At 44.9% G+C, this 25,943-nt stretch overlaps 1 protein-coding gene across 1 annotated transcript in view; it reads right to left on the bottom strand.

Moving 5' to 3' along the window:
* Positions 1-22,932, bottom strand: part of LOC140720954 (class I histocompatibility antigen, F10 alpha chain-like) — a 28,660-nt gene extending 5,728 nt beyond the window's left edge. The window contains exon 1 of the mRNA XM_073035815.1: positions 22,850-22,932. Coding sequence (XP_072891916.1) covers positions 22,850-22,901 — 52 coding nt within the window. The 5' untranslated portion in view covers positions 22,902-22,932. The remainder of the gene's footprint in view (positions 1-22,849) is intronic.
* Between the last annotated feature and the right edge of the window lie 3,011 nt (positions 22,933-25,943).

The raw sequence follows: 25,943 nt of genomic DNA, 5'->3' as shown, positions 1-25,943 counted from the left end.
TGTGATTGGATTTCTTACTGGTGACCAAAACCTGGTTAAGCACTGGTGAGCTTGCTGAACTCTGTCCAGATGAATGTAACTTCTTTAGCACGCCTAGACCCTCCGGACACGGAGAGGGCCTAGCCGCTGTGCTTAAGAAACATTTTAATAGACGTCTACTGAACTCTGATTATTTCCTCAGCTTCCAGGTGCAATTAATTAAAGTGGGCCTGGTCAATCCCCTCTTAATTGCTCTTGTGTATTGTCCACCAAAAATACATAAAGATTTTATCACTCAATTTGTGGACTTCCTCTCAAATACTATGTCCAACTTTAATCGAGTTCTGATTCTTGGTGACTTTAATATTCATGTTTGCTGTCCCACTATGCCTCTCGAAAGTGATTTTATAGATCTGCTTGAGTCTTTTAATCCAGTTTTGCTTATCACCGGACCCACTCACATGCTAGGCCATATGCTCGACCTGGTCTTATCATCTGGTTTTCCGATCTGCAATGTAGAAATAATTCATGTGTGTCTGTCGGATCATAGTGCTGCAATGTTTGATGCTTCTCTCCCATTTTCCCCTATTAAATTTCATTCTCTTGTACGTTCCTCTCATTACATCAACCCTTCGACTGTCAGTAAGTTCTCTGAGGCTCTCATAGCTGCTCCTAAAACCTGCACCATTGAGGCTTCTCCTCCCCATCTCAGCACTGAGGAAATCACTTCCTTATTTAATACCACCTGCTCTTCTATTCTAAATACTGTTGCTCCCCTTAAATTCAAAATGCCTGAGCCTAAAGGTCTGCCTTGGCTTAATAGAAACATAGAGACATAGAAAATAGGTGCAGGAGTAGGCCATTCGGCCCTTCGAGCCTGCACCGCCATTCAGTATGATCATGGCTGATCATCCAACTCAGAACCCTGTACCTGCTTTCTCTCCATACCCCCTGATCCCTTTAGCCACAAGGGCCATATCTAACTCCCTCTTAAATATAGCCAATGAACCGGCCTCAACTGTTACCTGTGGCAGAGAATTCCACAGATTCACCACTCTCTGTGTGAAGAAGTTTTTCCTCATCTCGGTCCTAAAAGGCTTCCCCTTTATCCTTAAACTGTGACCCCTCATTCTGGACTTCCCCAACATTGGAAATAATCTTCCTGCATCTAGCCTGTCCAATCCCTTTAGAATTTTATACGTTTCAATAAGATCCCCCCTCAATCTTCTAAATTCCAGTGAGTATTAGCCTAGTCGATCCAGTCTTTCTTCATACGAAAGTCCTGCCATCCCAGGAATCAATCTGGTGAACCATCTTTGTACTCCCTCTATGGCAAGAATGTCTTTCCTCAGATTAGGGGACCAAAACTACACACAATATTCTAGGTGCGGTCTCACCAAGGCCTTGTACAACTGCAGTAGAACCTCCCTGCTCCTGTACTCAAATCCTTTGGCTATGAATGCCAACATACCATTTGCCTTTTTCACCGCCTGCTGTACCTGCATGTCCACCTTCAATGACTGGTGTACAGTGACACCCAGGTCTCGTTGAATCTCCCCTTTTCCTAATCGGCCACCGTTCAGATAATAATCTGTTTTCCTGTTCTTGCAACCAAAGTGGATAACCTCACATTTATCCACATTAAATTGCATCTGCCATGAATTTTCCCACTCATCTAACCTATCCAAGTCACCCTGCATCCTTTTAGCATCCTCCTCACAGCTAACACCACCGCCCAGCTTCATGTCATTCGCAAACTTGGAGATGCTGCATTTAATTCCCTCATCTAAATCATTAATATATATTGTAAACAACTGGGGTCCCAGCACTGAGCCTTGTGGTACCCCACTAGTCACTGCCTGCCATTCTGAAAAGGTCCCGTTTACTCCCACTCTTTGCTTCCTGTCTGCCAACCAATTCTCTATCCACATCAACACCATACCCCCAATACCATGTGCTTTCAGTTTGCACACTAATCTCCTGTGTGGGACCTTGTCAAAAGCCTTTTGAAAATCTAAATATACTACATCCACTGGCTCTCTCCTATCCACTCTACTAGTTACATCTTCAAAAAATTCTATAAGATTCGTCAGACATGATTTTCCTTTCACAAATCCATGCTGACTTTGTCCGATGATTTCACCTCTTTCCAAATGTGCTGTTATCACATCTTTGATAACCGACTCTAGCATTTTCCCCACCACCAAAGTGGGGTTACATTAGCCACCCTCCAATCCTCAGGAATTAATCCAGAATCTAAGGAGTTTTGAAAAATTATCACTAATGCATCCACTATTTCTTGGGCTACTTCCTTAAGCACTCTGGGATGCAGACCATCTGGCCCTGGGGATTTATCTGCAATTAATCCCTTCAATTCACCTAACACCACTTCCCTACTAACATGTATTTCCCTCAGTTCCTCCATCTCACTAGACCCTCGGTCCCCTACTATTTCCGGAAGATTATTTATGCCCTCCTTAGTGAAGACAGAACCAAAGTAGTTATTCAATTGGTCTGCCATGTCCTTGTTCCCTATGATCAATTCTCCTGTTTCTGACTGTAAGGGACCTACATTTGTCTTGACCAATCTTTTTCTTTTCACATATCTATAAAGGCTTTTACAGTCAGTTTTTATGTTCCCTGCCAGCTTTCTCTCATAATCTTTTTTCCCTTTCCTAATTAAGCCCTTTGTCCTCCTCTGCTGGACTCTGAATTTCTCCCAGTCCTCAGGTGTGCCGCTTTTTCTGGCTAATTTATATGTTTCTTCTTTGGACTTGATACTATCGCTAATTTCCCTTGTCAGCCACGGGTGCACTACCTTCCATGGTTTATTCTTTTGCCAAACTGGGATGAACAATTGTTGTAGTTCATCCATGCGATCTTTAAATGCTTGCCATTGCATATCCACTGTCAACCCTTTAAGTATCATTTGCCAGTCTATCTTAGCTAATTCACATCTCATACCTTCAAAGTTACCCTTCTTTAAGTTCAGAACCTTTGTTTCTGAATTAACAATGTCACTCTCCATCTTAATGAAGAATTCCACCATATTATGGTCACTCTTACCCAAGGGGCCTCACACGACAAGATTGCTAACTAACCCTTCCTCATTGCTCAATACCCAATCTAGAATGGCCTGCTTTCTAGTTGGTTCCTCGACATGTTGGTTCAGAAAACCATCCCGCATACATTCCAAGAAATCCTCTTCCTCAGCACCCTTACCAATTTGGTTCACCCAATCTATATGTAGATTGAAGTCACCCATTATAACTACTGTTCCTATATTGCACACATTTCTAATTTCCTGTTTAATGCCATCCCCAACCTCACTACTACTGTTAGGTGGCCTGTACACAACTCCCACCAGTGTTTTCTGCCACTTAGTGTTATGCAGCTCTACCCATATCGATTCCACATCCTCCAGGCTAATGTCCTTCCTTTCTATTGCGTTAATCTCCTCTCTAATCAGCAATGCTACCCCACCTCCTTTTCTTTCCTGTCTATCCCTCCTGAATATTGACTATCCCTGGATGTTGAGCTCCCATCCTTGGTCACCCTGGAGCCATGTCTCTATGATCCCAACTATATCATATTCATTAATAACTATCTGCACATTCAATTCATCCATGAACGCTCCTCGCATTGACACACAAAGCCTTCAGGCTTGTTTTTACAACACTCTTAGCCCTTATACGATTATATTGAAAAGTGGCCCTTTTTGCTTTTTGCCCCGGATTTGCCTGCCTGCCACTTTTACTTTTCACCTTACTACTTTTTGCTTCTACCCTCATTTTACACCCCTCTGTCTCTCTGCACTTGTTCCCATCCCCCTGCCACATTAGTTTAAATCCTCCTGAACAGCAGTAGCAAACGCTCCCCCTAGGACATTGGTTCCAGTCCAGCCCAGGTGCAGACAATCCTGTTTATACCGGTCCCACCTCCCCCAGAACTGGTTCCAATGCCCCAGAAATTTGAATCCCTCCCCCTTGCACCATTTTTCAAGCCACATATTCATCTGAAATATCCTCCTATTTCTACTCTGACTAATGACACCACCAGAGTCCTGATGAGAAAGTGCAGGATATCCAAACGAAAGTGGTAGTGTGATAAGCTTCAAATTTCCTTTGAAATGTTGAGATATAATCTTCACAAATATCAGGATGCAGTTAAGGCTGCGAGAGCAAAATACTCGCAGTTAGGTCACTGGTGGGTGTGGGGGGGCATCTAATTTCTAAAAACTCTCATAATCCCAAGGTCTTATTCAGTACCATAAATTCTGTCATTTGCCCCCCCCCCATATTAGTTTAGATGTGTCCCCTGCTAAGTGCAACAAATTTTTAAAATTCTTCATTGTCAAAGTTGAAGACATTAGAATGAATATCTTCTCCCCACACCCACCAGTGACCTAACTGTCTCACTGGTCTGTGCATCTAAACTGGACTGTTTCCAACCTATCACACTATCTTCCCTTACAAGGATTGTTTCCACCATGAAACCTGCAACCTGCCCCCTTGACATTGTCCCCACTGCCCTCCTGAAGGACGTCTTTGACATAGCCGGTCCCAGCGTCCTTCTATTATTAACATTTCCCTGGCCACTGGGAAACGTTCCAACCTGCTTCAAACATACTGTTGTACAGTCCCTCCTGAAAAAACCCAACTTGGACCCTACCTTACCTAGTAACTACAGAACTATTTCTAAACTTCCATTCCTGTCAAAGGTTCTGAAAAAGGTTATTCTCAGTCAGTTGCTGCCCTACCTACACCTAAACAATATCTTGGAAAGATTTCAGTCAGGCTTTAAGGCTATAATAGCAGAGAGTCTGCCCTGCTGAAAGTGTACGATGACCTGCTCCTCTCTATCGGCTCAGGTGACTCTGCCATCCTAATTCCTCTAGACCTCAGCGCAGCGTTCGATACTGTGGATCATGCCATTTTAATAGACCGTCTCCAGTATGGGGTTGGTGTTGATGGCACTGCCTTGAACTGGTTCATATCCTACCTTAAAAATAGAAGCTTCTGTATCAACATAGGCAAATTTTCCTCTTCCCCAGCTAGTTTCTCCCGTGGGGTCCCACAAGGTTCCATCCTAGGTCCCATGGTCCCATTCTTTTCTCTAGATACATGCTTCCCCTTGGCCAAATCATTCAAAAACACGACATTTCCTTCCATTGTTATGCTGACGACACACAGCTTTATGTCCCCTTGAAACCAAACAACCAGTCGAATCTAGCCAGCCTCATGAACTGCCTTGAGGACATTAAGTGTTGGATGGCACAAAGCATCTTACAGCTGAACAAAGGCAAGTCTGAAGTTGTCCTATTTGGCCCCCCTGACTCCATCAAAGTGATTACCAACAGTCTTGCTAACCTGTCCACCCTTGTCAAACCCCATGTTAAATCCCTTGGTGCGTTATTTGATTCTGCCTTTAAGTTTGACAAGCAAGTAGTAAAAGCCGGTTTTTTCCGGCTTTGTACTATTGCCAAAATCAAGCAGTTTCTCTCTTTTAAAGATCTCAAGAAAGTCATCCATGCCCTTATATCCTTCTGCTTGGACTATTCCAACTCCCTGTATACTAGGATTAGTCAGTTGTCCCTGTCCCATCTGCAACTGGTCCAGAACTCCGCAGCCAGGCTCCTGACAGGTGCCTGGAAGAGGGACCATATTACTCCTATCCTGGCCTCTCTTCACTGGCTACCAGTACGGTTTAGAATTGATTTTAAGATTCTCCTGTTTGTTTATAAAGCCCTAAATGGGCTGCCCCCCCCTCCTATATCGCAGACCTTCTAACCTCTTATTCTACTCCCAGGTTCCTCAGGTCAGCTGACTTGTAGCACCTAGACTGTGAACAGCATTCCCCTCCCTATCAGATCTGCCCCCTCCATTGACTCTTTTAAGTCCAGACTCAAAACTTACCTTTATTCACTAGCGTTTGAATCTTCTTGATGCGGCTGATTTTTTGATGTCTGCCTAGGCTCAGGTGTTGTTTATTTTGTGTCTATAAGCTCTGTACCTTGTTCATATCTGCGTTTCTTGTTATTTGTAATTTTAGCTACCTGTTATGGTTTGTACAGCACTTTGGTCAACATGAGTTGTTTTTAAACGTGCTTTATAAATAAATTTGACTTGACTTAACTAGGAAAAAAGACTGTGGGCATTAACCCTCAAGATGTCACCTTAGGAGCCCAATGTCTGCTCCGCCATTTCATCGCGGACAATCCATTTCCCACTTTACTCCATTCTCCTGCCTTCTCCCTGTAACCTTTCATGCCCCAATGATTCAAGAACCTATCAATCTCCACCTTAAATATACCCAACAACTTGGTCTCCACAGCCACCTGTGACAACAAATTCCACAGATTCACCACCCTCTGGCTAAAGAAATTCCTCATCTCTGTTCTAAATGGATGTCCCACTATTCCAAGGCTTCTAGACTCCCCCACCATAGGAAAGATCCAAACATCCACTCTGTCTAGGCCTTTCAACATTTGATAGGTTTCCATGAGATTCCACCCCCCCATTCTTCTAAAGTCCAGCGCCATAAATCAATCCTCATTTCATAAACCTTCCATTCCAGAATCACTCGTGAACCTCCTCTGAACCCTCTCCAATGTCAATACATCCTTTGTTAAATAAGGGGTGTAAAACTGCTCATAAAACTCTAAATAAGGCCTCACCTGTGCTTTATAAAGGCTCAGCATTACATCCTTGCTTTTATGTTCCAGTTCTCTGGAAATGAATGCTCACATTGGTTGCCATCCTCACTATCTTTCCTTTGTCACTTCTTTGTCCATTTTCCTAATCTAAGTCCTTCTGCAGCCTCCCTGCTTCCTCAGCACTACCTGCCCTCCACCTGCCTTCAAATCATCTGCAAACTTGATCACAATGCCATCAATCCCATTACCAAAATCACTGACATGCAACATCACAAGAAGCGGTCCAAACACCAACCGCTACAGAACAACACTAGACACTGGTAGCCAATAAGGAAAGGCTCCCTTCATTCCCACTCCTAGCCTCCTGCCAGTCAGTCAATGCTTGATCCATGCTAGTATCTTGCCTGTATTACCATGGGATCTTGTTAAACAGCCTCATGGGAGGCACCTTGTCAAATGTTTTCTGAAAATCCATGTACACAGCATCCACCAATTCTCTATCTTGTTGGTTATGCACTTCGACAAGATCATCCCTCAGTCTCATCATCTCCAATGACGAAAGTCCCAAACCATTCAAGCACTCTCCATAGCAGTCCTTCCAGGCCAAGGAACATGCTCATAACTCACTTCTGGTCCATTACAACTTAATGGCTTCTTTCCTGAAGCAGATTGACCAGAATAGATCACAATAATCCAAATAAAACTGCGCTAATGTCCTGCAAATAACAAATCAACTTGCATACTCAGTGCCTTGACTGATGAAGGTGAACTTGCTAAAACCCTTCTTCACCACCTATCCACCTGTGATGCCACTTTCAGGGAATTATGTCATTGAAGACCTTGGTACCTCTTCTACAACACTCCCAACCATTCACCATGAAAGTCGTGCCAGGATTGGACTTCCTAAATTGCAGAACCTCATACTTATCTCAATTAATTTGTCATTTACACCACTGATGAAGATCCCTCTGTAATTTTTGATAATCTTCTTCACTGTTTATTTACTTATTTAGAGATACTGTGCAAATAGCTCTTCAAGCCACCACCAGCAACATGCGATTTTGACACTGGCCTAAACCTAATCACTGGACAATTTACAATGACCAATTGACCCACTAACCAGTACGTCTTTGGACTGTGGAAGGAAACTGGAGCCCCCGGAGAAAACCCAGGCATTCCATGGGGAGGGCGTATAAACTCCTTGCAGAGAATGCTAGGATTGAACTCCAAACTCTGATGCTCTGAGCTGTAATTAATATCACACTAACCGTTACACAATCACAGTACCCAGTACCAGTAGATCAGTGTGCAATGACGGGGATTTGAAGAAAGAGGCTGTGTTAGGTCTCTTGAAGAACATGAAAGTGGATGAGTCCATGGGGCCTGTTGAGATATATCCGGGTTGTTGAGAGAGGCAAGAGATAAGATTGATGGGGCCGAGACAAAGATCTTTATATCTTTGTAAACTACAGGTATGGTCCTGAATAATTGTTCCTTTGTTCAAGAAAGGAAATAGGGAGAGTCATGGTAACTACAGGCAGTCAGTCTCACATCAGTAGTAGGAAGTTCCTGACAAAAAAAAAGGACAGGAATTGACTTGACTTATCTTGAATTACGTAAAGTCAGAGGCTGATCAGGAATAATCGACAAGGCTCTGTGTGGAGGAAGTCCTGCATCACTAACTTCAATATTTTTCAGATGGTTTTTGAAGAAGACTAGGAAGGCAGGGTGAGAGACATAACCCGAATACAGCATTTACCAAGGGCTCCATGGTGGTCTGGACCAGAACAACATGGCACGTGAGAGCCAGGAAACTGGCTACACGAGTCCAAACTGGCTGGGTGATGACAGGCAGAAGGTGAAGGTAGGAGGATGCTTTTCTATTTGGAAATCCGTGACTAGTGATGTACCACAGATCAGTGTCATGACCTCTCTTATTTGCAATGTACAATAAAGTCACCCCTCATTCTCCTCCACTCCATGGAAAACAGTCTCAGCCTCTCCAGTCACTCCTTATAACACAGGTATCATATTTTAGTTATCAGGGCATCTATGTCTTGTTCTGTTTCTTTAATTAAGTTGTTGTCATCTGCAAACTTCCAAACATGGCATCTACATTCTCATCCCAATCATAAAACCAATGCCTGCAACACACAACCAGTCACTAGATTCCAATCTGAAAAATCTACTGTCCACTGTCACACTCTTATTGTGGAAGAAATTTTGTTACTAGCTAGATATTAAGGGGTTAAAGAGTTTTTTTCACAGCAGCCTCAGACTGCTTCTGCAGGATTGCTGTAAAGAGCTAACTAGCTTGAGAAGGAATATTCGAAGCATAATCACGTGATCTGTTTTTTTTAAATAGCTGAACTGTGTAATTGTCCTGGCTTCAAGGTTGTCGGCAGAAGTAGCTTCGAATAGATAAAGAAAACAGTAACCTGATTATATATATTTTTTACTGTGCTAAGACATGATTATTGAGCAAAGGAATTATCTGCTTGCATGCTGTATTTCACAAACATGCTTGGAAACTTTTGATAACAAACACTATGACTATATAATGAGAAAAGTCTGTGTGTTCAGGGAGAGTCAAGAACTCTGCTTTAAGAGGTCGAGCTCTCCATGATACGTATCATGTTATAATAAAGGCTTTCAAAAGTGATCTCCCTTCGTGTCCGAGTAATACCTTCTCCGCAACAATCTGGCGACGGAGGATGGGATCTGATAGTGCTCTACCACCCCTCAAGTTATAAGGGAATTATTGGAACGAGCAACTTAGCAGGATTCAGGATTTTAAAAAAAAGAACCCGAGCGGAAAGAGGAGACTTCCCAAGTTAGGCAGTGGCGTCCCAGCTGAAAGGGGGAACGGCTGTAATTTTTTTGATGCCCTAGCTGAAAATGGGGGTGGACTGTAGAGGCCCTAGCTGAGCGGGGGAACTGAAAAGTAAGAAAGGGTAACTACCGAACTGAAGATAAAGGAACGAAGGGACCACTGATGAAACTCTAACACCGGTGAGCGCTGTAAATAGATTACCAGAAAACGCGCGGCATAACTGTGCTATCTTGCAGATAATGGGAAATTCTAGCACTCGAGTGGCTTCTGCTGCTCCTGCAACCCCGTCCCGACGAGCAAGGTCGAAAGGGGCCTTGAAAGTAAGTAAGAAAACGGAGAAGCGAAAGAGAACTGTGAAGAAGGCTCGACAGAAGGCAGGAGACCCTCTGATGCCCCCGGGATCACCTGCCGACACGGTGATCCGGGAAACCGGGGACGACCGATATGCAGTAACTTTTAGCAGTGATCTCTACGGCTGGTCACAGTGAGTCTGGCCATACGGGGGATCTTTTAAAATTCCATTAATACAAACCTGGTGGGACAGGGTGGCGACCGAAAATGGAAACCCAAGTTAGGATTTTGAGTATATGATGGGGTGCTTTGAAAAATGGATGGAGGTAGCAAAAAGACACCAACCTCCAAAACAAAAAAGGAAATAGTCTCCCGAAGCACCGGGTTCTCCTAAACCGCTCCTGTGCCGCTATATCCCCAGATACCCCAAATGGTGTCCCAGGCCAGTAAGGATTATGGTCCCAATATAGGACCGCACGGAATGATGGACGGGGTAATAGAAATGGTCGCTGCCTGGCGTCAGCAGAGTAATCATGTACAAAGACAAGCAGCGCCGCCCGCCTCGGTGGAGGAACAACCTCCCGAAGCACAAGAGGGGGCAGTGGGGGGAGGTCAGGTACAAGAACGATTAGGAACTGCTATGCGAACTAGAAGCCAAAGCCGGCATCACTCACCCTCTCCTGTCCTTCCCGATTCGACCTCTCATCCAGTTCAGCCAGCTCCAAAAATTAATGATCGGGGAGACAACAATATTAAAGCTGTAGACCCCTGCAGAGGCGCGGGCCATGGTAGCGGAGGTAAAAAGACCCGCTGCATTTCTTAATTGGCTGGAACAAATGTGTGAGATGATTTGCGAACCCTCCTGAAGTGTGTCTATGGTAGTTCCTGGGCTACGTTGAAGGATTCAGTGCAGGTCCCACTTGGGGAAACTGGGGATTGGCGACCTAATGATGATCAGGAGGGCAATGAATCTCTCGCACACTGGTTGCAACAGAGAGGAAAAGAAGCCATTATGAGGGCAGCGCAGCGGCATGGGGATCTAGGAGAAGTCACTAGCTGTCTGCAGAGAAAGGATGAGGAGCCCCTGATTTGATAGTCCGATTCAGGAATACCTGGGAGGAGTATGCCGGGGTCCCGTTGGAAGGAAACGGACCGCTGGTCATTCAGACCCTCCTCAATTGCATGCTGCCACAGCAGGCTCAGACTTTTAAAATGCGAAATTTGAACTGGCAGACGATGTCCTGGCCTGAGATAGTTACCACACTGGTAAACATGGATAGGGAGACACTTTTTGTTGGGCCACAAGATGGCCCTAAGGCACATAAAACACAGTTCTATAGGCAGGACCGGGGAGGCGGAAATGAAAGAGAAAGTAGAAGGGGACAGAGAAAGGATAAATCCCGGGATATATGTTGTAAGTGTGGGAAAAAGGGCATTGGGCTAGGGAGTGTCGAAGCATCCTTTATAGAGAACCTACGCATCCCGCCGTCAAATGAAAGGGAAGGTCCCTCCTTTACTTATAATCACCCTTTTCTATCAGAATAGGGGGGCCCAGCGGAGGTGGTGGTGCAGGGAGTGGTTATATCACTTTCCCCAAGACTCAGAAACGCAACCCATGGTAACCCTTGGAACAGGAGACGCTCATTTGCGAGCCTTGGTGGACACTGGCGCTACCCTGTCCTCTGTACCCACTCCCTGGGACTACCCCTAAACCTAAACAGGGTAGTAACTGTGAGAGTAGCTGGCATTCCCCTGTCAGAACCCCTATCAAAGAAGGTCACTTTGGGAGACAATCGTATAGAAGAAACTCTGATAGTATCCAAAACTACTCCATTGCCCCTGTTGGGACGCCAGGTTCTTTGCAAACTAGGAGCCACTACTTACTGCACCCCTCAGGGCATGTATATGGACGTACCCTCACCCCGGACACACCAGTTACCGACCGTGTTCCTTACCTCTGAAGCTAAATCTGAGCCAATATTATACAGCTGGCAGCTCAGGGGCACCCCCTATACTGTTAAGATGTGCCGCCTAAGGTAACAACTTGACAAATTGACACCAGCGGCTCACACTGAAGCTTTGTGGGACCTGCTGCAAGTGGCACAGTATCACTCCCGCTTGCACTGCGTGGCGTGGTATACAACCCTGAATATCGGGAAACGACGCGCACTCATGAGGGGCAGGAAACTGAAATACACCCAGAACCTTATCTCTACTTTGGGACAGAAGGATTGGGTATCCCGGTACACCTCTCTGCGGAGCAACAATCCCTGTTCCGCCTTGACTCAGTCCCTCATTTGACCCTTGCCATGCACCCCCCCCCCCCCCCCCATCGGGCAAAACAGATGGGCCCTATGATCAAGCGGTTACAATCTTCCCCCATTATCGACTGTATTGGGGATTTCGAGAGATAGGGGCCTGAAGAAGGAAGACTATATCTGCCAGGAATTTCCCATCAGTTGGAAGACCCCCTAACTGTGATCCAACGACAGCAACCGCCTGAGCCGTTAGGTTCTACAGGTCCTTTAGCATTGGAAACAGTAAATGCAGACCTGTGGGCCCTCCACAAGACACACATAGGCCGAGTGCTCACTACAAAAGACCACTGTGTCAAGCTAAAGAAGAATGCTGTGTTACCATGCGTCAGATCCCGTTTGGCACCTGAGGCAGAAGAAGGTATAGCCCCTGTCATAGACTCTCTGATACAAGGGGTTCTCAGACCTACTGTCAGCCCCTGTAACACACCGATTCTGCCTATACCCAAGGTTGGACGGCCTAATGAGTGGCTCTTTGTGCAAGATCTACCAGCTGTAAACAATATTGTAATTCCCATAGCCCCGGTGGTACCTGACGTTAACATGGTTCTTTCATCTATTCCATCTGATGCTACTGTCTTCACTGTTGTCAATTTGTGTTCCTCCTCCTTTTCTATTCCCCTCCATCCGGACAGCCAGTATCTGTTTGCCTTCACCTACAAGGGGCAGCAGTACACCTGTACTCGGCTGCCCCAGGGATATACTGAAAGTCCAGCCGTGTACACCGCTGCTATTAAACATGACTTGGGTGAGTGCCACATGGAGGGAAATTCTATATTGATACAATACGCCGACGACCTTTTAGTGGCATCATCTACCCTGACAGACTGTGTAAAAGACTCGTTGGCTCTGCTTCAGTTCTTAGCCGCCCGGGGTCACAGAGTGTCCAGAACTAAGCTACAATTTTGCCAGCCCCAAGTACAGTATCTTTGGTTTACCCTGAAGGCTGGAACTTGGGAGATAGAACCAGACCGGAACCAAGCCACCCTTCGGATACCGCCACTTAAAACAAAGACAGAGGTCCTTTCCTTTCTGGGGATGGTCGGCAATAGAGATACGAATATCGCCTGTACAATGCAGTCCTCCATGTTGCCACTGCAAAAGAGGTGCCTATGCAGGTAGAATGGACCCCAGAGAGAGAAAACACATTCCAAGCCTTGAAGGCAGCTGTAACCACTGACCCGGCTTTGGGACTCCCTAATTATGCGCGCCTCTTTCAATTACATGTTTGTGAGAAACAGGGATTCACCACTGGGGTTCTTACCCAGAATCATGGGGGCGGGAAGAGACCAATAGCCTATTATTCTACAGCCTTACCCGCTGTGGTCCTGGGAATGCCTGCCAGTCTTTGCGCCGTGGCCACTACAGCAATAATGGTCGAAAAAGTCCTTACCACTGGTCCTCGATCACCCTTGCGAGGTAAGAGTACTGCACGCTGTTATGCTGCTTCTGAATTCAGCGGCAACACAACACTTCACCGCCTACAGATGTACAAGATATGAAGTAATTCTGCTATCGCACCCCAATTACACCTATCAACGATTGCCCGCAGTCAATCCTGCTACTTTTGTCCCGGAACCTTCTGAGGAAAATGAACATGACTGCATGGCTGTGGTACAATGCTCTACCTCCCCCAGAGTGGATCTACGAGCAGACCCTTTGCTGAATCCGGACCTGATCCTTTTTACTGATGGATCTTCACATAAGCCCAGAGACGATCTGCTCCTGGCCGGATATGCCATAGTGGATCCACACCAGACAGTGGAGGCCTACGCATTGCCCCAGGGAACTTCAGCGCAGGCGGCAGAACTTTTTGCCCTAACCCGAGCCTGTATACTGGCTAAGGGTCAGATGGTCAATATACAAACCCCATTTCCAGAAAAGTTGGGATATTTTCCAAAATGCAATAAAAACAAAAATCTCTGATATGTTAATTCACGTGAACCTTTATTTAACTGACAAAAGTACAAAGAAAAGATTTTCAATAGTTTTACTGACCAACTTAATTGTATTTTGTAAATATACACAAATTTAGAATTTGATGGCTGCAACACACTCAACAAAAGTTGAGACAGAGTTAAAATAAGATTGAAAAATGCACAGAATATTCAAGTAACACCGGTTTGGAAGACTCCACATTAAGCAGGCTAATTGGTAGCAGGTGAGGTATCATGACTGGGTATAAAAGTAGCGTCCATCAAAGGCTCGGTCTTTGCAAGCAAGGATGGGTCGTGGCTCAACCCTTTGTGCCAAAATTCATGAGAGAATTGTTAGTCAGTTCAAAAGGAACATTTCCCAATGCAAGATTGCAGAGAATTTAGGTCTTTCAACATCTACAGAACATAATATTGTGAAAAGATTCAGAGAATTCAGAGACATCTCAGTGCGTAAAGGGCAAGGTCGGAAACCACTGTTGAATGCGCGTGATCTTCGAGCCCTCAGGCGGCACTGCCTAAGAAACCATCATGCTACTGTGACAATTATAGCCACTTGGGCTCGGGAGTACTTCAGAAAACCATTGTCACTTAACACAGTCCGTCGCTGCATCCAGAAATGCAACTTGAAACTGTATTACACAAGGAGGAAGCCATACATCAACTCTATGCAGAGACGCCGGCGAGTTCTCTGGGCCCGAGCTCATCTCAGATGGACTGAAAGACTGTGGAACTGTGTGCTGTGGTCAGATGAGTCCACATTTCAGCTAGTTTTCAGAAAAAACGGGCGTCGAGTTCTCCGTGCCAAAGATGAAAACGATCATCCTGATTGTTATCAGCGAAAGGTGCAAAAGTCAGCATCTGTGATGGTATGGGGGTGCATCAGTGCCCACGGCAGGGGTGAGTTGCACGTATGTGAAGGTACCATTGACTCTGAGGCGTATATTAGGATTTTAGAGAGACATATGTTGCCATCAAGGCGACGTCTCTTCCCGGGACGTCCATGCTTATTTCAGCAGGGCAATGCCAGACCACCTTCTGCACGGGCTACAACAGCGTGGCTTTGTAGACACAGAGTGCGTGTGTTTGACTGGCCTGCTGCCAGTCCAGATCTATCTCCTATTGAAAATGTATGGCGCATCATGAAGAGGAGAATCAGACAACGGAGACCACGGACTGTTGAGCAGCTGAAGTCTTATATCAAGCAAGAATGGACAAAATTTCCAATTGCAAATCTACTACAATTAGTATCCTCAGTTCCAAAACGATTAAAAAGTATTATTAAAAGGAAAGGTGATGTAACACTATGGTAAACGTGCCTCTGTCCCAACTTTTGTTGAGTGTGTTGCAGCCATCAAATTCTAAATTTTTGCATATTTACAAAATACAATTAAGTTGGTCAGTAAAACAATTGAAAATCTTTTCTTTGTACTTTTGTCAGTTAAATAAAGGTTCATGTGAATTAACATATCACAGATTGTTGTTTTTATTGCATTTTGGAAAATATCCCAACTTTTCCGGAAATGGGGTTTGTATATGCGGACTCTCGCTACGCCTTTGGCGTGGTACATGATTTCGGACAAATATGGAAAAACAGGGGATTCATTACATCGGCGGGGAAATCCATCAAACAGTCTCAGCTGGTACTGAATTTGCTGGAAGCTATTCAACTACCAAAGCAACTAGCAATTACTCAATGTGAAGCTCACAATAGAACCACAGATGAAATTTCTCAGGGAAATGCTCATGCTGACGAAATTGCCAAGAGGGTAGCAGCCATCCAGAAGCTTTCCGTACTTCCAGTGAACCCCCTATCCCTGTCTTGGAGCCCTCTGAGTTGCAGGCAGCACAGCAAAACTCTAGCTTACAAGAAAAAACAAACATGGGAAAAAGTAAAATGCTACTGTAGGGATGGATTTTGGTTTCACCCAGATGGGCGAGTAATATGTCCAAGAACCCTGTTTTCGCCCCTGTGTCGCCTAGTACATGTATAGGCACACATGGGCAAAGGAGGGATGCAGCATGCAATTGATCAGCAGTGGTATGCCCCTGGTATAACCCCAGTCATACAAAAAATTGTGCGATCTTGTCCCATCTGTCAACGGTACAACCCGGGAAAGTGGGGAGCCATGTATGATCACCTTCCGATGCCTAAATTGCCCTTTGAAAATCTGCAAATTGATTTTGTGCATGTGACCCCGGCTTCGGGATATAAGTATATGCTGGTAATAGTGGACATGTTCACCCGATGGGTGGAAGCCTACCCTACTCGAAAAGATGATGCTAGGACGGTGGTGAAAATATTGTGGAAGGAGATAATACCTAGATACGGAATACCCGTGGGGATAGATAGTGATGGAGGTACCCATTTTACCAGCAGAATAGTAAAGGATTAGTACAGGCCATGGGATTCCAATGGAAACTGCATATTCCCTATCAGCCTCAGTCATCGGGGATAGTGGAAAGGGTGAAAGGGGAACTGAAAAATGCCCTGTCCAAAGTGTGTCAGGATAATAGCTTGTCATGGCCAGAAGCTCTCCCCATAGTGTTGTACGCTATGTGAAATCGAAAGAATAGAGTTACAGGAGTGACACCTCATGAAGCTCTCACGGGACGCCCAATGACCACAGGGGCCAGACCCCCAGTATGTGCTGAAAAACTGGCTCTGATATGGAATGATGAGCAAACTCTGGCCTATGAACGAGCCATATGTAGAACAGCGGCTGAACTGCATGAGAGGATGAGACAGGCACAGGCCCCTGTTGGAGATGCCCCCATACAAGCATTCCAACCAGGAGACCAAGTATATGTAAAACATTTAAACAGAGATTCTCTTTCTCCTAGGTGGAAAGGACCTTACACTGTGCTGCTAACCACCCAGACGGCCCTGAAAGTAGACGGAAGAGAAGACTGGGTTCGTGCAGCTAGATGCAGAAAACATCACCGGTCGAAAGCAGAAAGCGGCGGGGCAGTTGAGTCAACTAGCAACTAACAATCAGAGGAGTCAGAAAGGACCGAAGATGCATTGGATGGGGGGGGGGGGGGGGGGGGTGGCGGTTGGTGTACATGGGAGGGCTAATTCAGATTGCGAGTAGTGGTCACTCTAATACCTTTTTATCCTTATGTCTCACCTATGCTAATCAGGTAAAGCAGGGAGCCTGTTGGGTATGTGCTGAAGAACCACAGCATGGGAAAACCATGATTCCCCTCACCCAAAATCAGACTGATACTATTCCTCTATTTCAGGCATACGGTAATGGGACAAATGAGGTGCACACTGTTCCAAAACAATAAATCCGAGAAGGGATCAATGCTACCCCTGTTGTTTTAAGGGATGGTACCTCCAGCCAACCCTGAGCGATCTCTCAAAATTGAAACTTGGAATTAAAATAGATCCCTCCTCTGAGCCGGTGGATGCCACTTGTTATTGCAATCATAACCCTAGTGTCCCTTATCAACTGGGCAATAACAGCTGTACCCTCTTTACCACTGCCGACCCTCCCCAATCAGTAAATGGCATTTATTGGGTGTGTGGGAGCAGGGCATACCCCTGGCTCCCGGGAGAGCTTGGTGATATTCTAAAATTAAGTCTTAATAAGGAATGGAGTGGGTGCTGTTATAGATCATCCTAGGGAACACCCCATTGGACTAGGACAAGAAGGGGCATATCAGAGGCAGAAAGATTCGGGATGATAATGTTTCCTACCTATGGAGTGGTTCAGACCACCACAGAAATAATTAAATTAGCTGCTGCCCTAGAAGAACTAGCTAATAACACTGCTGACACTCTGGAAGAAACTCAGTCCCAGGTGTATGGCATCAACACCGAGATGATCGCCATATGGCAGACAGTTTTGCAAAATTGAATGGCCGGTGACTTTATATTGGCTGAAGAAGGGGGAACCTGTGCTGTGATAGGGAAAGAATGTTGTACCTACATCCCTGATGTTTTGGAAAATATAACTGACTTGAACCAGCACATAATGGAAAAGGTTGTGGAGATGAGGAAAAAGGGGGAACAATTTGAAAACTTTAATAGTGGAGGATACTGGTGGGAAGGGCTATGGGAATGGTTCCCCGGATGGGGAAAATGGGCCATGCATGGAATTATAATAGTGACTGTGGTATGCATTTTGGGGTGTTGTGTATGTGGGTTCTTGAGGATGGGCTGTAGTCAGTTGATACAAGGGACTTTGACCAGCCCTAAGGTACCTGTGGTGTCCCAGATGATGAACTACAGACCAAGTACAGAACACTGGTGGGGCGAAAAGGTGTACCCTGGAAAGGAAAGACCCTTCCCCTATGGATATGTACCCCCTAATGAAGAAGAGGAGGAATTACCATGTGAGGAGTGTTCATCTGAAAAAGATCAACAAGGAGGGAACTGTGGAAGAAATTTTGTTACTAGCTAGATACTAAGATGTTAAAGAGTTTTTTTCACAGCAGCCTTAAACTGCTTCTGCAGGACTGCTGTAAAGGGCTAACTAGCTTGAGAAGGAATATTCAAAGCATAATCACGTGATGTTCTGTTTTTTTTAATAGCTGAACTGTGTAATTGTCCTGGCTTCAAGGTTGTAGGCAGAAGTAGCTTCGAATAGATAAAGAAAACAGTAACCTGATTGTATATTTTTTTACTGTGATAAGACATGATCATTGAGCAAAGGAATTATCTGCCTGCATGCTTATTTCACAATCATGCTTGGAAGCTTTTGATAACATACACTGTGTCTATATAATAAGAAAAGTCTGTATACTTGGGGAGAGTCTCAAGAACTCTGCTTTAAGAGGTTGAGCTCTCCGTGATACATATGTTATAATAAAGACTTTCAAAAGCGATCTCCCTTCGTGTCCGAGTAATACCTTTTCCGCAAAACTTATCTCCTACCACTGAGCCAATTATGTATCAATTTGGCTAGCTTACCCTGGGTCCCATGTGATCTCACTTTCTGGACCTGTCTACCATGTGAGACTTTATCAAAAGCCTTTCTGGAGTCCATGTTGGTAACATACACTGCCCATCCTTTGTCAATCTTCTTGGTCCCCTCTTCAAAGACTTCAATCAGATTTGTGAGAAACAGTTTCTCAGCCCTTGCCTTTCTAAATACAGGTAGATCCAGTTTCTCAGAATCCCATCTGGTAAATTTTCCAGCACTAATATTAGGCTCAACAGCTTGTAGTTCCCTAGCTTGCCCATGCAATCTTTCTTACATAAAAGGACAACATCAGGTATCTTCCAATCTTCTGGTACCATACCCTTGTCTATTGAAGAAATGGATCTCCCAGGGCCTTACCAATTTCTGCCTTCATTCCCATAATATCCTTGGATGCTCTCATTCAGACCCATGGATTTATCCATTCTTATACACCTCAAGAACACTAACACCTCATTTGTAATATTGAAATGTTTCAGGATGTCTCTGTAGTCTTTCCTGAATTCCCAGCTTGGGCATGACCTTCTCCCCTGTAAGTGGAAATGAGAAGCATTTATTTGAGACCTCTGGCTCCACACATATACAGCCACACTGATCCTTCAGGGAAATCTGCTCTTCCCAATTAACCCTTAGCTCTTGATATACAGATAATTTTCAGATTATCCTTGACAGAGAAGGTAAAGAAGATCTCATTCTCTCTACAATGGAACTGCATAAAACGGTGGTGAGTCTGCACTGAGTACTGTCAGCATTTCTGCTCAGTATGCTATGTGAGGCCAAGGGGTGACCCGATATGTAAGAAGTACAGATAGGATGGACAGTCAAAATCCTTTTCCCATCATAGGAAAGATATGTCACATCCAGAATTTTCCAGTTAGCGGGCAATTTCCTTCCACGCCGCTCTGACGTATTGGGAAATTGCATACGAGGCAAGTTACAGCAGTGGTTTGCCATTGCCTTCTGCCAGGTGAGTTTTTTTTAAAAAAGAGATCACCAGCTCTTAACCCAGCACAGATGGAGAGCATACAAGGATGCCGGGTGGATTAGAACTCGGGAACTCTCGCCTCGAAGTCCATCGCTGATGCCACTACACCACCAGCTGGCTGCTTTCCCATCATAGGGGTATTAAAACACAGGTTCATAGGTTAAGGTGAGAGGAAGGAGTTTTACAGGAGATCTGGTGTTTTTACTTGGAGAGTGGCTGATATCTGAAACTCACTGCCAGGGGATGTGGTGCAATCACGTACTAACATTACATTAAAGAGGCCTTTGGACACTTCAATAGGAAAAACTCAGCTACAGATGGTTCCAAGACCGGCTGGGAAAGGAGGAGGGCCGGGTACGAGGCTAGCAACCCAATCCCGTAAAAACACAGAGCTACAGAAACTCCAAAGATTTCATCCCTGGGAGAGGAAGGAAGACACAAGATCGGCTGCACCATAAAACTGGAAACTCTGAACAGCCCAGGCAGCACCACAGTTAATGTTTCAGGTCCAGAACTGGGAATGTGAGAAAATGAGTGGGTGGTGTTAGAGTGGTTTTTGTGTTTAGGACCATATAACCATATAACAATTACAGTACAGAAACAGGCCATCTCGGCCCTTCTAGTCCATGCCGAACACTTACTCTCACCAAGTCCCACCTACCTGCATTCAGCCCATAACCCTCTATTCCTTTCCTGTCTATATACCTATCTAATTTAAATAACAATATCAAACCTGCCTCTACCACTTTTACTGGAAGCTCATTCCACACAGTTACCACTCTCTAAGTAAAGAAATTCCCCCTCGTGTTACCCCTAAACTTTTGCCCCCTAACTCTCAACTCATGTCCTCTTGTTTGAATCTCCCCTACTCTCAATGGAAAAAGCCTATCCACGTCAACTCTATCCCCCTCATAATTTTAAATACCTCTATCAAGTCCCCCCTCAACCTTCTACACTCCAAAGAATAAAGACCTAACTTGTTCAATCTTTCTCTGTAACTTAGGTGCTGAAACCCAGGTAACATTCTAGTAAATCTCCTCTGTACTCTCTCTATTTTGTTGACATCTTTCCTATAATTCAGTGATCAGAACTGTACACAATACTCCAAATTTGGCCTCACCAATGCCTTGTACAATTTTAACATTACATCCCAACTCCTGTACTCAATGCTCTGATTGATAAAGGCCAGCATACCAAAAGCTTTCTTCACCACCCAATCCACATGAGATTCCACCTTCAGGGAACTATGCACCATTATTCCTAGATCACTCTGTTCTACTGCATTCTACAATGCCCTACCATTTACCATGTATGTCCTATTTTGATTATTCCTACCAAAATGTAGCACCTCACACTTATCAGCATTAAACTCCATCTGCCATCTTTCAGCCCACTCTTCTAACTGGCCTAAATCTCTCTGCAAGGTTTGAAAACCTACTTCATTATCCACAATGCCACCTATCTTAGTATCATCTGCATACTTACTAATCCAATTTACCACCCCATCATCCAGATCATTAATGTATATGACAAACAACATTGGACCCAGTACAGATCCCTTAGGCACACCACTGATCACCGGCCTTCAACCTGACAAACAGTTATCCACCACTACTCTCTGGCATTTCCCATCCAGCCACTGTTGAATCCATTTTATTATTTCAATATTAATACCTAAAGATTGAACCTTCCTAACTAACCTTCCATGTGGAACTTTGTCAAAGGCCTTACTGAAGTCCATATAGACAACATCCACTGCTTTTCCCTCGTCAACTTTCCTAGTAACCTCTTCAAAAAAATTCAATAAGTTTTGTCAAACATAACCTTCCACGCAACATAATCCATGTTGACTGTTCCTAATCTGACCCAGTCTATCCAGATAATTATATATACCATCTCTAAGAATACTTTCCATTAATTTACCCACCATTGACGTCAAACTTACAGGACATTTACATTTAACAATTGACTTTGGCTGCCAGTCCTCACGTCTGAAAATTTATTGTGCATTCAGTTTGGGGTGCAGCTCTGAACAATGGGTCTGAAAAGCTGTGAATCCCAGTCCAGTCAATGCTGATTAATATTCATTTGGATGTCTGTGGTTTGGATGTGAATCAGGAGTTGCGAATGTTGTATGTAGTTTCAAAGAAAGTATTGTCCAGGCATTGTAAATATGGAATGTCCTTTGATGTTCGGCACATAAAATATCAAGCCCCATGTTTGGCCAATGAGTCCTTTCCACTGGAAGCGTCTCTATATAATGCCTACTGTACCTTGTTTTGTCGAATGAAGAAGCTCCTTTGTATCCACCAGTAACTTTCTCCGGTGACTTCATTCACGCAACAACAGGTAGGGGGGGGGGGATTGAACAATACTGTATCTCTGATAGCGTAGGGTGGTCAGCGCTGGCTAGTTTAGACCCGTCTGTTAACAGATTAATAACCTCTCCTTCACAACACGAAGATGCGTCACCTCATTTCCCTACTGTAGCACATTTAACCTGCTTCCCACAACCCAGTCCGAACCCCTCTGTCCTGTGTAAAAGCCCCTGCACACCCTTACCTCACATTAACGTGTCGGGAAAAAACAGTACTCCAGCACGGATCTACAGGACTGAACTGGCTCTTCCCGCGCCATCCTCTAAACCCCAGTGCTAACCAGACATCTGGTGTCCCACTGTCCACTTGTCCAGTTCCTGCCCAGGTCAGTGAAGGCGTCGAAGTTAATCCATCCCTCCCCACCTCGCCTCCGTGTGCAGTCTCTGCAGGGGCTCCCACCACATAACACCCCCAACCCGATCGCCACTGACCTCAGGCTGGGTGGTGTGAGACCTTCACATCTCGACTGGGGACGGTTACCCTGTGTCCATCCGCTCACTCAGTGACCAGGGGCTGAATGTCCCTCTGACCACTGACTCTTCACTCACCTGCGGAGACCCCTCCACATAGGAGGGCCAGCAGTAGTAGATGTAGCTTCATTCCTCACTCTCCCTCCCAGTGCTGCTTCGAGTTTCCATATCCTCCGCCACTGCACGGTACAGTGGCAATTACATGTAACTTCCCGCTCCCCAACGCCGGCAGACTCCGTGCAATACCCGTCAGCTTCAATCCAAACTGCACGCTGATTGGTCCGCTCCATTGTGTAGCCCAATCATAATCCGTCTCTCTCTTAACATCATTGGTCTCTGGGCAGAAGTGGTCACAGAGTCGCTTGGAAATAAAATTACAAATATCTGCATCCATCCAATCCAGGCGAAGGTAGGGGGTGAGGCAGGGGGTGGTAGATGATGGGTAGAACCAGGTGAGGGCGGAGGGAAAGAGCAGATGGAGTTCAGAGACAGACTCTGTCGGTAATAGATAGAACCAGAGGGAGAGGGGTAATAGGCGGATGGCTCCAGATAGCAGAGGAGACGGGCGGGTGGTGGTGGGAGGGGTTTGGCCAAGGGAGGAGAACCCCGGGTAAATCGGTGTATTTAAACCTATTAATATCGAAAAGGCAATGGGCAGGTGGGATCAGAGTGAGTGTTGGGGAGGGAAGCAAACTGGATTAAAGGGTGGGGGAGTAAGCTAGAGAGAACATAGCAAATTGGAAGGAACACAGAGGGTACTGATTACCTGATATCTGAAAGAAGAATGTACAGACCAATGGATTGTATAAGGTGAAAGGTCAGGTCAGTGGTGTGGACAGGACACAAGACTCTGCTAAATGTCTGCCACTTGATCTCGCTGATGTAAATCAAGCTGGAGTACTGATACAGTGGAGGAGTTTGGAAGTGGTGAAAATGAATATAACTTCATCTGGAAGGGGTGGTTAGGTCCCTAGTTGGTGGCAGTACAGAGGGCATAGGCATACCTCCTGTGGTGCCTGTAGAGGGGAGGGTTGAGTGGACCAGTGAGTCACGAAGGGAGTGGTCCCTACAGGAAGCCAAAAGTGAAGTATGAGGAGAAAGTGTGATGAGGTGGATGGAAATAATGAAGGATGATACGCTGGATTTTGAAGCTGATGTAGCACTGAGAGAGGGAGGTATTAACCATGAGGGCACATACCCTGGGATAAGGACCATGATGGTGGCCCTGTGGGCAGAGACCTTGGAGGCACAGACACTGAGGGAATAGACTATACCTGTGGGACAAACCCCATGGATACAAGCATGGGGGTGCAGATAAGGGGCTGGGCCAGATCTAACAGGTGGTCCACGGTCACTGGGGCCCAACCTACAGGTTGTACAGAACTGGAGGATGTGAATTGTGAAGAAGTTGATAAGAGGGTGTTGAAATGGATGGAGTGGAGGTGGAAGAAATTTAATCCCGGGAAAAGTGTCATGTTACATTTCAAAAGGTGTGACATGAACTTGAAGGGACGTAGTGAATGAATGGAGGGATTTGGGGTGCGTGGACTTTCTCCTTTGGCATCAGAGAACTCTGGCATTAGTTTCCCTTCCCTCTACATGAATGTACCCAGACTGTATGCGAAACATATTGTTATGGTACGTCCCCAGCAACAATTAATATAGAATACAGACAGGTTTTTATAAACAAATAAACATTTTATTAAATTCTGCTCAACAAAAATGAAAAGTAAACAAACGACTAACTTAACCGGAAGTTAACTGCTATACGGCAACTCCAACCAGTCTTAAAGCGATAAATGCGAACACAGTTCCTGAAGTGGTAAATGCGAAAATCCAAGTGAATTATACAGGCAATTAGGAGAGACTTTCCTGAAGCAACAAATTCTCGATGACGTGACGTGACTGCTGATCCCAGCCGAAATATGCCTTGCCTGAAAGGCTCACGATGAAGCAAATAAACACAGCTTAAAGGAACTGACCTTTTCCTTGGTGAATAACACTGCACAACCCTTTCTACATCTTACAGGTAGGGGTTATCTCAGATGCAGGTAATTGTTTCCTGAACGAAGATCCAATAAGGTCGATCCTATATTAAACCGCCGAACTTTACTCGATCCTTCGGGTTCCCGTACTTAGGTAAAATCTTCACTCTCCAATACTTAGACTTTAAAAGTAAATCAAAGATACATCAAACATAACTGGCAACGATCTTAAAAACTGTCGGCACAACGATTATGTACCTTACAGTAGAAATTAAAACTCCACTTTAAAACGAAACTGTGTCATGAAACCAAGTACACAACATAACGAAGTAACTAACGACTTAAATAACCTCTCAACATAAAAACTCCTGTGTCACAGCAGGCTTTCCAGTTTTAAACCTGTTGAGAACATGTCATCATGTGACCTCACACTGGTGGGAAATTACTTCACCCCACCATCACAAGACCATTACGCCATACTCACCAGATATTAAATTACATCATGGTCATAAGACAGTCACAAGATACCCACGGGGTATGTAACAATCTCCACTGCAAAGCCCTCCCATTATGCACAAACAAGTTTCTTAGCTCAGCTTTCTTTCTAGTTTACCTGGATCAATCTTACTTCAACTGACTATTTGAATTCTAGAGTGGTCACGCATTGCATTCAAAGTGTCCCTCGTTGATCTGTTCCGTACCTTACAGTATTTATTTTATGCAGTTTAGTTTGTTATTTATGAATGCTTCACTGTAGAATTTATCCTTACCTTCATAAGTTATCAGGTGTTACGTGTGTTAAGTGTACTTCTATGCTTTACACACTGGTCCAGAGAATCATTGTTTCATTTCTATATACATTATATGGTTATATACCATATATTGTATAGATCTACATGGTTAAATTACAATAAATTGACTTGACTTGCCCCTTTCCATTGCTATTCAAACCCTTTATGATATTATGATGCAAACAGGAGGAAATCTGCAGATGCTGGAAATTTCAAGCAACACACACAAAATGCTGGTGGAATGCAACAGGCCAGGCAGCATCTATAGGGAGAAGCACTGTCGACGTTTCGGGCCGAGACCCTTGGTTAGGACTAACTGAAAGGAAAGATAGTAAGAGATTTGAAAGTAGGAGGGGGAGGGTGAAATGTGAAATGATAGGAGAAGACTGGAGGGGG

The sequence above is a fragment of the Hemitrygon akajei genome, chromosome 2, assembly GCF_048418815.1.
Source record: "Hemitrygon akajei chromosome 2, sHemAka1.3, whole genome shotgun sequence".
Taxonomy (NCBI): domain Eukaryota; kingdom Metazoa; phylum Chordata; class Chondrichthyes; order Myliobatiformes; family Dasyatidae; genus Hemitrygon; species Hemitrygon akajei.
This window is presented reverse-complemented; position numbering and strand designations above follow the sequence as displayed.